This window comes from Helianthus annuus, chromosome 13 (assembly GCF_002127325.2).
Source record: "Helianthus annuus cultivar XRQ/B chromosome 13, HanXRQr2.0-SUNRISE, whole genome shotgun sequence".
Taxonomy (NCBI): domain Eukaryota; kingdom Viridiplantae; phylum Streptophyta; class Magnoliopsida; order Asterales; family Asteraceae; genus Helianthus; species Helianthus annuus.
The window spans coordinates 124,323,245-124,340,099 of record NC_035445.2 but is presented as its reverse complement, the minus strand read 5'-3'; the positions used below and the strand labels follow the sequence as shown (position 1 = coordinate 124,340,099).

The window sequence follows — 16,855 nt, the reverse complement described above, 5'->3', positions numbered from 1 at the left end:
ATGGCTGGTGCCGTTTGCATATTTTTTTAAGAGTAAATTCTGTGTTTTAGCGGTTTTAATTACTTAAATCCAAAATAAAAAAGTTTAACGTACTGAGTCTCTAACCACTCATTTTATAATAATTTGAGTCCAACTTTTAACACTTGTACTTTTGATTTTAGACTCAAGTGGTTAAAACCATTAAAACACAGGGACTCAAAACGTTACAAAATGAACGGTTAGGGACTCAGAACGTTTTAAACTTTTTGATTTTAAACTTAAGTGATTAAAACCACGACTCAAAAAGTAATTTACTCTTTTTTTTTTTTTTTAATTTACCATCATCTAGCTTGTTCAAGAACTCGGTGTATGAGTGAATAACTTCCTTTTTAACCATTTGAACAGAACTCGGAAAACTCGAAATTCGATTCGACTTCCAGTTTCAAATTCGGTTTTTGAGTCTTCGAATCGAATTAGCAATTAATTGGAGTTAACTGTGAGTGAGAGTGGATGAGAAAATCTCTTCATAAGGTTGAGCACCCCAGGTGTTTGATAAAATGCCCCAAAGAATATATATTTTGCATTGCTCCACAAAACCCTTGTTTTCTTTCACAGTGGGCCCTCATTAGCTACTTACTTGTATTTGGTATTGACTTTTAACTTCACAATAACCCAATCATTCATTGTTGAGATATAAAGAACAAGACAAAGGGGATGTTAACAATCCACCAATATTGACCACTGACCAGATCCCAAAGCTATCATTTCTATGTGGGTGGGTGTCAGTGTCACACACACACACTATGTGTTTACACATTGACAAGACCCTATTCCATCCAACAAAGTCAATCACTTTGTGAACCATCATTCATGGGTATGTCAGTGACTTTGTCTCACCTTTCAGTTTCAACAATGAATAATAACTTTCTGTTGGTGCATGGGTTTTCTGCTTTCACACACCTTGGTTTCTTACTTCTTGTATTCATCAGTTGTCTATGCAAAACAATCACTTTCAAAGGTCCTAAACAGATGCCCAACAGTGGGGTCTTGTTTTACAGACAGACCCTGTTATCTTGTATGGTCCTTGTGGTTCTTAACCTTGTTATGTGTTCCTTGAACCTTCTTTTTTGGTATAGAAATAGTTGGACTAAAGTCAACACTGTTGGCTTTTCGGATACCCTTCTTCGAACTCTTGTTTGGTTATTCATTTCGGTTTACTTGCACAATCATGTCTCTAAATCCACACAATCTAAGTATCCGTTTGCGTTAAGGATTTGGTGGTTTTCTTCTTTCTTAATCTTTAGTTTTTGTCTAGTGTCAGATTATGTTTTCCACAAACAGATTCATAGTTTAGCAGCCCATTTCTTGGTGTTAGATGCTTCGTCTAGTTTCGTCGGTTTATTCCTGTGTTATGTTGGGTTCTTGGTTAAGAATGAAGGTGGAACCGTAAGCCATTTTCATCATGAACCGTTGTTAGATAGCAGCTCTAGTGAAACTATAAACCCTTGGTCAACCAGCAATATCTTCAGTCTTCTTACGTTCTCTTGGATTCATCCGTTGATTTCTCTAGGATATAAGAAACGATTAGATCTTGAGGACGTCCCTCAACTCGACAGTTTAAATAGTGCTAAAAGATCCTTTTCGGTTTTACAAAATAAACTACAATTGGATAAGAGTATAAGTATCCAAATGAATACTTTAAGTCTTGTCAAGGCTGTGGTATTGACAACATGGAAAGACATAATAATCACTGGTCTCCTTTCTTTTGTGTCCACGTTAGCTTCATACGTGGGGCCGTTCCTTATAAACACATTTGTCGGGTATCTAAGTGGACAACGAGACTTAAACACAGGCTTACTTCTAGTTTCTGCGTTCATTGTTGCTAAGATTGTAGAGTGTTTGGCACAACGACACTGTGAGTTAAAGCTGCAACAGGCTGGAACTAACGTCAGAGCTGCACTTGTTGCAATGATATACCACAAAGGTTTGACCCTTTCGTCTCAGTCAAAACAGGGACACTCGAATGGCGAGATTATTAACTTCATGGCCGTTGATGCTGAAAGAGTCGGTGATTTCAGCAAGTACATGCACAACACATGGTTGGTCATCATACAAGTCGGTCTGGCACTAGCAATATTGTATAAAAATCTCGGGATTTCTTCACTGGCCACCTTTGTTGCAACAATCATCGTCATGTTATCGAACATACCATTAGGGAGTTTTCAGGAAAAGTTTCAAGAGGAGTTGATGAAATGTAAAGATAAAAGGATGAAACAAACTTCTGAAATTTTAAAGAATATGAGGATTCTCAAGCTTTATGGATGGGAGATGAAGTTCTTGTCGAGAATTAACGATATCCGGAACGATGAGGCGCATTGGCTGTATAAATATACATTTACGGTGGCAATGGCTAGTTTTGCGTTCTGGGTTGCACCCACGTGTGTGGCTATAGCCACATTTGGTACGTGTATGCTTGCTGGCATCCCACTTGACTCCGGGAAGGTGTTGTCTGCACTTGCAACGTTTAAGAATCTCCAACACTCGGTGTATAATCTTCCGGATACAATATCTATGATGGTAGAGACCAAAGTTTCGCTTGATCGTATTGCATCATTCCTCAGTCTATCTGAATTAGATTCTGGTCTGGTAGAAATAATCCCAAGAGGTAGTTCTGACACGGTAGTTGAGATTGTTGATGGAAATTTTTCATGGGATGCGGCATCTTGTAATCCAACGCTGAGTGATATAAGTTTCAGAGTTTTTCATCGCATGAAGGTTGCTGTATGCGGCCCGGTTGGCTCGGGAAAGTCAAGCTTACTGTCGTGTATACTAGGTGAACTGCCTAAATTATCTGGAAAAGTCAAACTCAGTGGCTCAAAGGCGTATGTTGGTCAATCTCCATGGATACAGAGTGGAATGATAGAACAGAATATCCTGTTTGGTAAGGAGATGGACAGAGAACGTTACGAGAAGGTTCTAGAAGCGTGTGATTTCAAGCAAGACCTTAAAGTTCTATCTTTCGGTGATCAAACGGTTATAGGGGAGAGGGGAATCAATTTGAGTGGAGGTCAGAAACAGAGAATACAGATAGCGCGTGCTCTGTATCAAGATGCTGATATATATCTATTTGATGATCCGTTCAGCGCTGTTGATGCCATTACAGGAAACCATCTTTTCAAGGTGAGTCAATTACTTATAAATCTTCAGTTTCTCATGTTTTCTCAGGGTTAGTTAGGCCTGTAAATGAACCTAATGTTCATGAACCGTTCGGCGGGAAGTTCGTTTATGTTCGTTTATTTAAATAAACAAACGGACATGAACATTTTTTTTGTTTATTTATTAAATGAACAAACATGAACACACGCTTTGTTCGTTCATTTATGTTCATCTATTTACGTTCGTTTCAATTTTTAATAATCACATTATTAATTATATTTATATAAATATAAACAATAAACGTGATTTTTAACTACTCATATAATAATGACTAATTCGTAATCGGGCTTTTTAGTAATAAAAAATAAGTTTTTGAATTGAACTTATCATAAATAGTTACTCATTTCTATATAAGAAAACTACTTTATGTTCGTTTATGTTTAATCAATTATGTTCATTATGTTTATTAAATTATGTTCGTATAAGTTTGTCTGTTTATGTTCGTTTACGTTCGTGAACTGTTCGTTTAGGTTTTAAACGAACGAACATAAACGAACATGAACATGCTCATTTTCTTAATGAACAAACATGAACAAAAAAATGTGTTCAATTATATGTTCGTGTTTAGTTAAAGTTGAATGAAAGAACACGAACATGCCTGCATTCGTGTTCGTTCGGTTCGTTTACAGGCCTAGTGTTAGTCAATTAGTACAATGGTATGACAAAAACCATAACTTTATGAACTTTAACTAGTTAAAGTAATTTATCGACAGATAGTTTAATGAACTTTAACTAGTTAAAGTAATTTATCGACAGGAATGTATGATGGATTTCTTGGAATCAAAAACAGTGATTTACGTCACGCATCAGGTGGAGTTTTTACCCGCTGCAGATCTGATCTTGGTAAGCGCTTGAAGTATACTTTCTCTATCTATATGCATACAAAACATCTGAATATAATGCGTATTCTGCATTTCCACCAGGTCTTGAAGGATGGAAGAATTACACAAGCTGGAAAATACGACGATATGATGAAGCTAGGAAGCGACTTTTTAGAACTTGTAGGCGCACACAAAGAAGCTTTATTAGAAATTGATTCTGTAGGGCATAATTTAGAAACTGTAAAAAAGAATATCGAAGACGAGACTATAACGGGTCAAAACGGTAATTTAGCTCACGTGGAGGAGAAGAAAAGGCAGCTTGTGGAAGAAGAAGAAAGAGAAAGAGGTGAAGTCGGCTCATCGGCGTATTGGAAATACCTTACAACTGCTTATGGAGGGGCGCTTACTCCTTTGGTATTATTATCACTAATTATGTTTGAGTTATCTCAAATCTCCAGCAATTACTGGTTGGCTTGGGCATCGCCTACATCCGAAAGTAACGAAGCGCATGTTGATGGCTTTGAGTTCATTGTCGTTTATGTGGCTTTTGGAACTGGATGTGCCTTTTGTATTCTAGCACGATCTATGTTACTCATGAAAGTTGGCTATGAAACAGCCAACCGGCTTTTCGACAAAATGCATTTTTGTATTTTCCGTGCACCCATGTCGTTCTTTGATGCTAACCCATCTAGTCGAATTCTAAACAGAGTATCTACAGACCAAACTGCAGTTGACTTGACAGTACCGTCTACTATCGGTTCATTTGCGTATGTGGTCATACAGCTTTTTGGCATTATTTTCGTTATGTCACTAGGTGCTTGGCCCGTGTTCCTTGTTTTCTTTCCCATGATTGGAATTTGCATCAGATTACAGGTAATCATAAATCATAATTACTGTAAGAAGCGTTCGTTTTTATAATATATTATTGATATTCTTTTATTCTGATTTCTGTTTGACATGTATATATTGTGTTTGAAGCAATATTACATACCTGCAGCACGAGAACTGGCTCGATTGGTTGGAGTATGCAAAGCACCGGTCATTCAGCATTTTTCTGAAACAATATCGGGATCAACGACTGTTAGAGGCTTTGATCAGAAACACAGATTCCAAGACACATGCTTGAAACTGATTGACGATTATTCCAGACCGAAGTTTCATGTTGCCGGTGCATTGGCTTGGTTCGGATTACGCTTGGATATGCTGTCTTCTTTTATTTTTTCCTTCCTTCTGATCTTTCTAGTTACTGTTCCCGAAGGAATAATTGACCCAAGTAAGTAAATTTTACGACTCACAACCTGTAGGTTTAAAACACTAGAATCCCCAACAAAACCACAATTACACTTTCAACTATAAAGTAATACATACCCTCCAACCCATTGCAGGTACCGCAGGCTTAGCAGTAACGTATGGACTAAATTTGAACATGTTACAATTTTGGGCTATACTAAAACTTTGCAAATTGGAAATACAATTTATTTCGGTTGAAAGAATTTTTCAATACAGTTCTATCGCAAGTGAGCCTCCTCTTGTTATAGACTCGAATAGACCTGATCGCTTCTGGCCTTCACAAGGAAAAGTCGATATTCACCATCTGCAGGTTATTAATATATTACTGATTTTTTTTCTTTTTTATACTTATCGTTCATGTGAAATTAGACGCTTTAAAAGTTTATAAATAATGTGTGAATAGGTTCGATACGCCCCACACATGCCACTTGTGTTGAGAGGCATTACATGCACTTTCCATGGAGGTAAAAAGACGGGAATTGTGGGGAGGACCGGAAGTGGTAAATCTACTCTTATACAAACACTCTTCCGTATCGTCGAACCTACCAGTGGGGAAATTTTTATAGACGGGATCAACATTTCATCGATTGGACTCCATGATTTAAGATCTAGATTAAGCATAATTCCCCAAGATCCCACTATGTTCAACGGAACTATTAGAAGCAACATGGACCCACTTGAGGACTATACCGATGATCAGATTTGGGAGGTACGTCATATAGATTTATTCAGCTTATACTGAGATGTGGTATCATCATATGTATGCCATTAATAACATTTAGTTTGTCTTTACAGGCTCTTGATAAATGCCAGATTGGAGATGAGGTTAGAAGTAAGGAAGGCCAGCTTAATGCTACAGGTTCTTGATTGCTCCACCGGTTTAACACAGTTTTTTATATTTATTGTTTGCATAAAAACTTAAAATTTTGATAACCCATGTTTGTAAAACTGCTATAGTTACTGAAAACGGAGAGAACTGGAGCATGGGTCAACGGCAACTGATCTGTCTTGGGCGTGTGCTACTGAAGAAAAGCAAGATTCTGGTTCTTGATGAGGCCACTGCTTCAGTTGATACAGCGACAGATAACATGATTCAGAAAACACTTAGGGAACACTTTTCAGACTCGACTGTCATAGCAATAGCACATCGAATCACCTCTGTCGTCAAAAGTGACATGGTTTTAGTTTTAAACAATGGTTTGTGTGAGCTAAACTGATCAATCTGCGGTAATTGATATAAAAACATTGTGTGTGATTCCTTTGTTTTATGGGTGATATGCAGGTCTTATTGAAGAATATGATTCTCCTACAGCATTGCTTGAAGATAAATCTTCTTCTTTTTCCCAGTTGGTTGCAGAGTATGGCATGAGGTCGAATTCTAGTTATATAACTAACCACTGTTGACAACCCTATTGATGCCAAATTGTAATCATTGTGGCAAGTATATAAAAGTAACATGTACAATTTGATTTGAGAAATATTCATTGAAAGATAAATATTTTGAACAGAGTTCCTTGATCTGTGACAGTTATTGTTATATCATTGAAATGACAAATATTTTAATTAGAGTACAGTGCAATTTGCGTCCCTATGGTTTGGTGGCGGGATCAACATGAGACCCACATACTTAATTTTCGCTGCTAAGTCCTTCTACTTGAAAATTTTAACATTATGCGTCCATGCATCTAACATCGTTAGAGTACGGGCATTTGTGTCATTTCACCTCTTCGAAAACCCTAAATCCCCTAATATATTTACTATCTATCTAACATATTGAATCCCCTTGGTTTCATTTCCACACCGCTCTTCCTTCCCACCACCACCAACTAGCTCCCACCACACCACTGCTCCACCACCACCACCACCACACCACACCACACCACACCACACCGAACTCCACCACCGTTGTTAACATTTACCAAATTATTTTGTAAATGATTTGGTTTGTTTGTGTATACAGTTAGTTTGCTTTGTTTAGTTCAAATGGTTCAAACTGGTTACAATGGTTTGTTTGAGATTGCATGGCTTGTTTGGAAATGGGAAGCCGAGTATGGTTGGCTTTTTTTTTTTTGTAGGTTGGGTTTGTTTCGTTCAGATTGGTCAAAATGGTTTGGTTTGTTTGGTTGAAATGGTTAGATTTCATGCATGGTTTGTTAGGTTCATGGTTAGAGTAATAAAGAAAGCACACGGACGCATATTGCAAGAATAAAATGATACGTCTTTTCACAACTTTTTAAATGAACTCTAACGTTCAATAGACGGCAAAGATGCAGGGTCTAACATTTCAAAACCACGAGTACTCATGCAACAAAAATTAAGTATGAGGGTCTCATGTTGATCCCCCACCAAACCACATGGATGCAAATTGCACTTTACTCTTTTACACATATCCGTATAGTGTTTTGAAGTCGATTCCTATTCTGCGGGTCCAGTCAGTAGATGCCTTATGCTATAGTGCAGATCTAGTTTGAGGGCATTAACTCGGTTTAATCGAGTAAGAGTAATCATGTACTCACATACTAGCTTTACCATTCCCCTTATCTTCTTCGACTTCTTCTCAACCTTAAAAAAACTTATGTGTGCTCACGACCCATAATCACTCCTACCAATCTCAGGATCGGCTCAACCTATTTAGAGATCTTAAACTACCCCTTAAGAGTGATATTATTGGTTAATAAAGTTTAAATAGTGTTTTTTACCTTTTCACATAAGATCGTTTTTAATACAAAATATTCAAAATCCATTTTAAGAAAACAACCTTTTACAACAAAATCCATTTCGCCAATAGCCCGGTGTCATAAATTTCATCAGTATTCCATTTGTAGGATCCGTTGGCTGTTAAAAAAAACAACCTTTTACAACAAAATCCATTTTAAGAAAACTACCTTTTACAATATATAAAATAGTAAATCCATTTAAATCATTTTAGTAACATTTTGTTAGAAAGACTCATCATCTTTCTATGTTAACATTATCACTTTCTATGTTAGCATTAGAGCATTCACATTCTATCCATCATTTTATACCCTATAATTACACTAAAAATAACTACATTTTCTTTCTCCTTTCAACTAAATAATAATATTTTATACCTTTATTATTACCTTTTCTCTTTCCTCTACTCACAACCACTTTCAAAATATATTAAAAAATTATACAGGGTAAACAGTGTCTCCCCAAATATACAGATGAACAGTAACATTTTCTCTCTCCTCCACTCACAACCACTTAAACCACTTTTTATAATTTAAAAACATCTCTCTCAAGATTTGGTGGATAGAATGTGAATGCTCTTAAGCCATTAACGTACAAGTTCCTTCAAGAACAACCGTATAATTAAGAAAATAAATGTTTTGTATATTTGAACTTCATATTTTGTAGACTATTTGCTAATCATTTTATATTTCTTTTCTTGTATGTTCCTTTATCTATTAGACGAACGAACACAAAAATATTTTCTTACCGACGAGTACCAAACAACGTACATATGTAATCATTAAATATATACAAGTATGTTTTGACAATGGGTACCCAAAGTCCCAAGCCATCATAGAGCATATACTTCAGTGATATCCAATTGGAGCTGGTGAATCTTTAAGCTCAAGTCCTTGATAATGTATATCCTGCAACATATTCAATCCAAAATGTCACCAACTTCCATTCAACAAAACACACACACACACACAAAAAAAAAAAAAAAACAATGTAACAATTACCGAAGCAAAGTGATTAACGTCGCGATGATGAGCTTCGTCCGCTCTCACAACCATCACAACATCGCGAAGCGTTGAATTAGCAGGAAGACGCCAATAGTCAATAGCAATGGCGGGCGCCTTGACATTTTCTATGTTTCCAGCATCAAGCTCCTTCAAGAACTCGGTGTACGAGTGGATTGCTTCTTCCTCAAGGTACCCGGTGATCCGGTGAGCTAGTTTAGGGGAAGCAAGGTATGCAACAAAGTAGGCATTGAAGAAGATGCCTTGGACCGCGAAAACAAGCGCTCGTTCGTACCATTTTGGCTTTGCAACCTCCATGAAAGTCATTAGGTGCATTCTTTCGTTCTCGGCTTCTTCTAACAGAGCTTTGATCCACCCGCCACTTGGCTCGAACCGCCGCAGTGATTTACAGTGAAGCAGCATTCCTCCCACCATTCCGGGAACCGCAGCCACTGTTTCGAGCATCATTGCTCGACATCCATATCGCCTCTGTTATTATCAAATCGAATGTCATCAAAATTCACATTAGGGTAACACGAATGGCAAACTCGAAACGCAAAACATTCTAGGCAAGTAATGGTACGGGTACTCGGGTATAAGCCGGGGCATGGGTTTAGTTTTAAAAATGTCGCAAATATGAGACGGGTTTAGATTAGGTGGTACCCAGCTCGATTACCCTTTCATACATACCGGTTTACCCAAAAATGCCCATAAACATTTTATTTGATTTTCCTTTGTCAATGTTTAATAAAAAAATCTACTAATTCACTAATTATTAGTTTTTATATTTCTAATTTCCTTGGTATTAAAACAAAATTAAAACTATATATAAATTAAAAAGGTAAAAAGAAATGAAAATCCTAACCAATTATTTTTAAAAACCAACGGGTATACCCGACACCTAGCAAGTGGTTATGACAATATTAGTCCGAATATAAGACACGGTTTTACAATTAAATATCATATTTAAATTATTTAAGATTGGAATTACCTATACTCGTATCTAATTCAGATTGTGGCTAATGAATCATCTTGTAAAATTTATAAAGAAAGTGATTTGTGACCTGAAAGAAGATATCAGTAGGCAATCGTAGCGACTTGACAGTCCAATATGCAAATTTGTCCAAAAACGTCTTCGGAACATGATGTTTCTTCAGATCAATCGACAAATCTGCTTCATACGTCTCCCATGGCTGACATTAAAATTCAAATCAGCAAACATATCATACACCACTAAAAAAAACTAGTCAATTCGGACCACAAATTCAGTCGCAAATACCCATTCGCGATAAATTGCGACCAAAATTATAGTGACAAAAGCCCATCTATTTTGTGACGGACTTGCAACCAATTACAGTGACAAATAACCTATGAATTTGCGACCAACTTACAACCTTCCCGTGGTTATTTGTGACGGCTATTAGCGACAAAACAATAATAAACATACCCTAAAACAATTCCACTTCCACTCTGAACCATCTTCTTTCGTAAGTCTCGACGGTGGCACTCCCCAATAACTCGCCACCTCTTTACCTTTCTGACCACCAGCGGCTGCCTCCGTTGCACCACCACCACCACCCACCGCCTCTTCCTTCTGCTCTTTCTGTTCCTTCTCCGCCAACGTCATTGTACTCGCATTACGAGCACCGAACACCGGAGCTGACATAATCCACCATGTTGCCACCGCCGGCTCAGCCCCGACGAGACCGGGGCTGGTGCCGGTGGCGGTTGATAATAAACGTGGACTCGTTTGTCTAGTGAGGGATCGGACTATAGTCGTCGCTACACGAGTAGCCATTTTTGCTGGCGGTTGCTACAGTGAGAGATTTTGGACACCAAGAAAATGGGGATGGGATAAATGGGTGTTTATTGGCGTGAAATATTTTGTATATGTGTTATATTTTCTGAGAAAATTGTATGGAATTTTGGCTCGTTTTATGCCATACAAAAAATGTGGCGGTGGAATGATACGGTGACGTTTCTTGTCGTGTTGTTTAATCCGAGTTATTAATGGAAATGCATGTATATGTTTTATTTTTGGAAAACATATATATGTTTTCTATATTAATTACATTGCTAATATATATGTTTTCCATATCTATTCCATATTAACTAGGTTTTTTACCCGCCGCGCGTTGCGGCGGCGCCGACACGTTTTCGCGTTGAATGAAAAATGTATTATATCTGACTCGATTTGTTTAAACAAAATTTACGACAAAACAAAGTGCAACTCAAAACGTACATAAAACAAAACTTTATATTGTTGACTCGTCTTGTTTCCAAACAAAAATGACATTAAAGTGTATTCAACAAAAACCTTTTCGGGTACATCAGATTATGAAATAGTTTTGAATAAGGATGAAAACAAAAAAAATAATAAAAAACATGTAATCACCAGAAACACACATGTCTTGCATTACAAAAAAAAAGGCACTTAAAAACCTAATTAAGCTTCAATTAATAGCATATAGTAAACCAATTTGTCATATTATCACTTTCCCAAGAGTAAGACAAAAGAAATTAATAGCATATAAGACAAAAGAAAATGAGAGTAGGGTTGGTGGCATGTAGCCACCGACCTTTCTCTTTAATATATACTAATAATTGTACCCACCGCGTGTTGCGGCGGCGTAAAAACATAAAATTCGAATGAAACATATTATATTTGATGAAACTCGTTTTTAAACAAAATTTACGTCAAAATAGATAAAAGACAAATCCGTCTCTATATTTGGAGATTTACTATAACATCATTTTTTTTCTATTCTAAAAATCAGGGTGTGGGATTAAAAATAAAAATTAAGTAACAATGAGACTTACTTTTTAAAGAACAGGATACAGGATTAAAAACAAAAAAAAAAAGGTAAACTATAACACTGAGACTTACTTTTGTAAGTATATCAATATTTTGCACGGGTCGTATGAGTTGGTGTTATCAAATCTTACGGACTATATGACCATTTCACATGTCACACGATCTGTATGATGACGTCACATTATGTATCTATAGCATCATCCATAATCCGTTATAAAACCTTAAAACACCATTTTTCAGCCTCATCCGTTATAAAACCTTAAACACCATTTTTCATTTAGGAATTAATGTTTGGTAAACAATTTCATCAGCTTAATAGTATATCAACTATAAGAAAAAGGCAAAATAGAGAACTTTGAGAAGCGGGATGTTGGGATACACATTTTCATTCATCCTGTTGAAACCACACACCCAACTTCTATTAAAAAAAAAACAAAGTTTTTATATCTGGAGTAGGTCGCCATATTAAGAAATCACACCTTAGTTTGCACCACACAAAACAAAATTAAAGATAGAGAGAGAGAGAGCCGGAGGTGGTCTATAGTGATCGGCTAACCTCCGTTGGTGACGGTAGGTATCAATTGAGTGAGGTGTAATGGTGACTTCACCAGATTCGAACAAATGTCTTCTCCGGCGGCCACAATCGGATTTTCTTCTCTAGAGGCCGGAATCGGATTATCTTCTCCAGCCGTGCGGAGGGTGGTGTGATGGTACGTGAACCTGATCTTAACAATCTTCTCCAGCGATACCCGGTTAGATCTAACCCTAAACCCGGCCAAAAATCAAAAAGCCGTTTGCAAACCCCAAACGACGTCATCATCGTCGCCGGTTGTAGTAGTATAGTGAAAACAATGGTGTTCGGTTGTTCCAGCGGCAGTGACAAAGACTTGACATCGGTTGTGGCAATGGCGGTGGCTTGGTAGGTGGTGTCGTCGGTGCGGCGATGGATGAGAGGAGAGAGGTAAGGCCAGGGGATAATGGAGAGGAAGAGTGGACGTGAAGCTTCTGGTCGACTTTTGTAAAAGCATGCAGACTTGCAGAGGGATCGAAACAAACAATAAAAAAACCTGAAGGGCCAAGGAGGAAAAACAGGAGGGACTAAATATAAAATTCATACCGACATTCATCTTTAATATATAGATAATGACATTGCTAATATATATGTTTTCCTTATCAATTTGGGGTGGAGATCCATAGTGGAGCTGAGGCTATGCTCTATAGCGAGAACATGTTCTTAAACCTGTTTCATTCAGATGGGTCGTTGGTTATGACTATTGTTGATTTCTATAATGTTTTCAACCTGGTGGATAGGATCGTCTTCCTGACGGAGGTTCGAACCCGATGTCCATCCAATTCCTTACTGGTGGATTTTTTATATGGTCAGTCGGCTAGATTATATGCCGGAGACAATTATATTTGAACAACCACCGGGGTTCATCAGGGGACCCCCTAAGGCCTATTCCCTTTGCCTTAGTTTTGCATCCCCTCATTCACCAGATACGAGATAGATGCAAGTTACTCTCCCATGCTTAGTACTTGGATGATGGTAAAATTATTAGAGATGCTAAAGAGGTGGCTAAAACTTTATAAATCATCAATTATAAGGGGCCCAGTTTGGGGCTTTAACTTAACGTCAGGAAAACATAACTTTTTTAGCTATCGTGCATTGAAGTTAAGGAGCAGGAGGGTTTGTTTCCTAGCGATATTGGAAGGTCGGTGCTGGGTGTGAAACTGCTCGAGGCATTGTTAGTCGGGATGCAGGTTTCATCGGTAGTTTAGCTGTGAAAATGGCATCTCGTGCATTAGATCTGATGAGCTATCTTCCACATTTGCATGACCCTCAACGCGAGCTCCTCTTGGTGCACTCTTGCATGGGTGTTGCCAAGTATTTGTTTGGCCTCAGGATGTGTCAGCCTACGTTTGATGGAGAGGTGATTTCGGTTTTTGACAAAGGCCTTCGGAGAGCGATCGAGGATATTGTGGTATGCGGGTGCCCTTTTATTGGGGATCTATAATAGAGGTTGGCATCTCTTCCGATCCCTTTTGGGGGGGGGGTTTGGTTCGGCAGAGGATGTATCTACATATACTTTCATGGCCTCGAGAACGCATTCTTGGAGTTTGCGGGACCACATTCTTCGGGACCTTGGTATTTTTAGCTTAGATTCTGATTATGTGTGTGCATTGGATTGCATACACATGTCTCTTCCTGATTTTGATCTTGGTGTTTTCTTTAATAAAGACACCCCCCCCCCTAAAGCCCAAGATGCTTTGGCGAGTACCCTATTTAGTAGAACAACCAAGAGTTCGGGAGAGAAGTTTGGTCGATCCCCTTGATAAAAAGCGGTGTTGATTGTCTTCGTGCTCCTCATGCCTACGATTTCCTAATAGCTACCCCCATTAAAGGATTAGGTCAACACGTGTCGGTTGTGGAGTACCAAACAATTCTTAAGTACTGTCTAATGATCCCACTGTTTCTGGTTGATGAGTGACGTGAACGAGGGTGTGTATATTTTTAATATATTTTTAAGTACTTTTTGCTCTTTTATCAAGCTTTAAATTTATAAGACATGATATAATACTATCACTCCCTACAACACGCTTAGGACAAGTGCACACATCGTTCGCGTAGTATAGTGATGGTAAGATACCGAGGTCGTAGCAAGGACACAAGAGCTTTTAATACTGAAATATCGTCAACGTCTAATCTAACCAAATTTTGAGAAAAAAATTAATAAGTAAAATAAAGTAATAAAATAAACAAATAGACAAGATAGAATTACTTGGTTCCGACTCATCTTTTATGTATCCTTTGATGATTTCCGCATTTTAGGTTTTTAAGAGATTATCTTGGTTATAGTTGCATGTCTCTCTTTTGGAGGGAACGCTCCCCTCGACCATATTGGTCTGAGTCAGTAGGGATACAGTCCCACTGTCACACCCCAACCGATGGCGGAAACACGGAGTGAGACAAAAACGAGATTGCAATAGACTTCATAACACCAAATGTGACAAGTATTTTAATAAACAATAGTTCATTTCATTACTAACATCAAGTACAAGGTTCGAAATTGGATTACAACAAGTTTGAAACAAAATAAACTACAACAAGTACTAAAGCTTAAGGTGTGATTCTGGTCTTCCTACTAGATTCCATTCATCATCATCATCATCATCATCATCCATTTCCTGCAATGCGTTTTAAAGTATAGTTCAACGCAAAAGTATTAGCGAGCATACAAGTTTAAATACTAGCATAAGTATAAAAGTTTGAACGAATCCATATGACATAGTTGTTATCAAGAATTAACGTATAATCGGCATGCAACTATAAATGTCAACCCAAAGTTTATCGCTGGCGTAATCTTATCGTGGCAAGGATAAGACCATTCTGTTTAACTTAACATGACCTCAAGAATAAAGGCGGTGCGTTACTCCTATAGCGCTATACATGTTAAGGGAGGTTTGTACGAAGTTAATGACAAGTATAAATCATAAGAATAGTCCAGCATATACGAACTCAAGCATAACGTATTAAGCATGTATGTTGGATTGTTTGTTTGTGATTAAGCATAAAGTATGTGATTGCGTGTGTTTAATAGTATAAAACGTATTGCACCCAAAGGTGTAAAAGTAAAAAAAGGGTCATGTATACTCACAATTTTGCAAAGCTTTCCGATTATCCGTGAATGGACGAGTTGTTGAGAATGGGGAACGAAGGTGTATGGGTATTCTGTTTGGACGAAGGATTTGGGTTGGGATTTAAGTAGAAAGTATGTATATACACGAAAGTATATCTCGTCTAAGCACTCGTTGTGACACTAAGTTTATGTGATTTCATGGATCCTGGGTTTGCCCATTAGAATTGTCAATGAGGAACTTAGAACAAAGATAAAAAGATAATCGAAGTTCATAACACTCTTCGTGCATATGAAGGATTCATTCGTGCGAAAGGTGTAACAACTGTCACGAAAATCAATAATTAGGATGATAATTAGGCAATAAGAAAACCCTAATTGAAACACCCAAGTGATTCCGCATAAACCCTAAAATTTTCATAACAATCGGAATCAGGATCAGGGCCCCTAAAACTCATGGGGGGTAAACCCTAGTTGGTAATATCTTAACAGTTTTTCGTGGGAGCTAAGTTTTCATTCGAAACCAACTCACCCAAGCTACCTGTACACGAACACACCCTATGCTAGACTAGGGTCTCTCGCGCCACGCGACACGCGCAAGGAAATCCTTCGCGTGGCGCGAGGGAGGACATTTTCCAGCTATAAATAGGGGGCAGTGGCACTTGAAGTTTCTTGTTAATTCGACGTTCAAACTCAATTTCTACGTTGAGTTATGACCGAAACAATACACAACACACACTAATCACGAAGTTCTGCCGCAATCAGGGTAATAACTCGATCGCTATTACGATTCAACGTCCGATCGATTATAACTATCCAACGATTGTCCGAGTGCTGCTCAAATTGAGCTTGTACTTTGATTATTCGTCGTGATTTCGACTTGAATATTAGAGTGCTGTTCGAATTCAGACTATGCTCTGTTATTCGTTGTGAATCCGATTGAATTATCGAGTATTGCACTGATTAATCGTTGTGAGGGTTTAATCTCGTGAATTGACGTAACTGCTGTATTAGTTACTAACCTGCCTGTGTGTGCATTATGTTAAATTAGGTTTAATCAAGGCTAATCAGTAGGCTTATATCTTGTTCGTTAATCTGCAATGTGAGTCATTCCTCTTTTTAAACTGTTTTCTCACAGTTTATGAGTAAGTTTACAAAACTCCAAGTTATTTTCAAAGGTTATAATTACAGGGATTAAGTCTATGTAATCACCATATTACAGCCGGTATGTGGGGTTTTGTATACATTACTTATTTCCGGTCACACTTGGACAAACGGGTGGCCAAGGGGTGATCTGACCACAGTCACAGACACCATTGGACAAATGGGCTAGCCAATGGTTGGTCGAGTGACAAATACTGTGGGTAGTTGGTTTGATATCAG

At 37.8% G+C, this 16,855-nt stretch overlaps 2 protein-coding genes across 3 annotated transcripts; one reads left to right on the top strand and one right to left on the bottom strand.

Moving 5' to 3' along the window:
• The first annotated feature begins 342 nt into the window (after positions 1 to 342).
• LOC110899229 (ABC transporter C family member 3) lies at positions 343 to 6,872 on the top strand. 2 transcript variants are annotated; one of them, XR_004875852.1, is made up of 9 exons: positions 343 to 3,159; positions 3,952 to 4,038; positions 4,119 to 4,889; positions 5,014 to 5,289; positions 5,402 to 5,616; positions 5,710 to 6,015; positions 6,102 to 6,165; positions 6,264 to 6,503; positions 6,589 to 6,872. XR_004875852.1 is itself a non-coding variant. In XM_022146110.2 (9 exons), the coding sequence occupies exons 1-9, from the start codon at positions 850 to 852 to the stop codon at positions 6,708 to 6,710; spliced, it is 4,410 nt and encodes a 1,469-aa protein (XP_022001802.1). In that variant the 5' UTR covers positions 354 to 849; the 3' UTR covers positions 6,711 to 6,843. The 2 variants fall into 2 exon arrangements, 1 of the variants encoding a protein (XP_022001802.1); XM_022146110.2 differs by having other exon boundaries at positions 354 to 3,159; positions 4,995 to 5,289; positions 6,589 to 6,843.
• Positions 6,873 to 8,737: 1,865 nt separating this feature from the next.
• Positions 8,738 to 10,928, bottom strand: LOC110899230 (ubiquinol oxidase 2, mitochondrial). The gene is made up of 4 exons (XM_022146112.2): positions 10,470 to 10,928; positions 10,087 to 10,215; positions 9,023 to 9,511; positions 8,738 to 8,929 (listed from the first exon to the last, which is right to left on the bottom strand). The coding sequence occupies exons 1-4, from the start codon at positions 10,818 to 10,820 to the stop codon at positions 8,870 to 8,872; spliced, it is 1,029 nt and encodes a 342-aa protein (XP_022001804.1). The 5' UTR covers positions 10,821 to 10,928; the 3' UTR covers positions 8,738 to 8,869.
• Between the last annotated feature and the right edge of the window lie 5,927 nt (positions 10,929 to 16,855).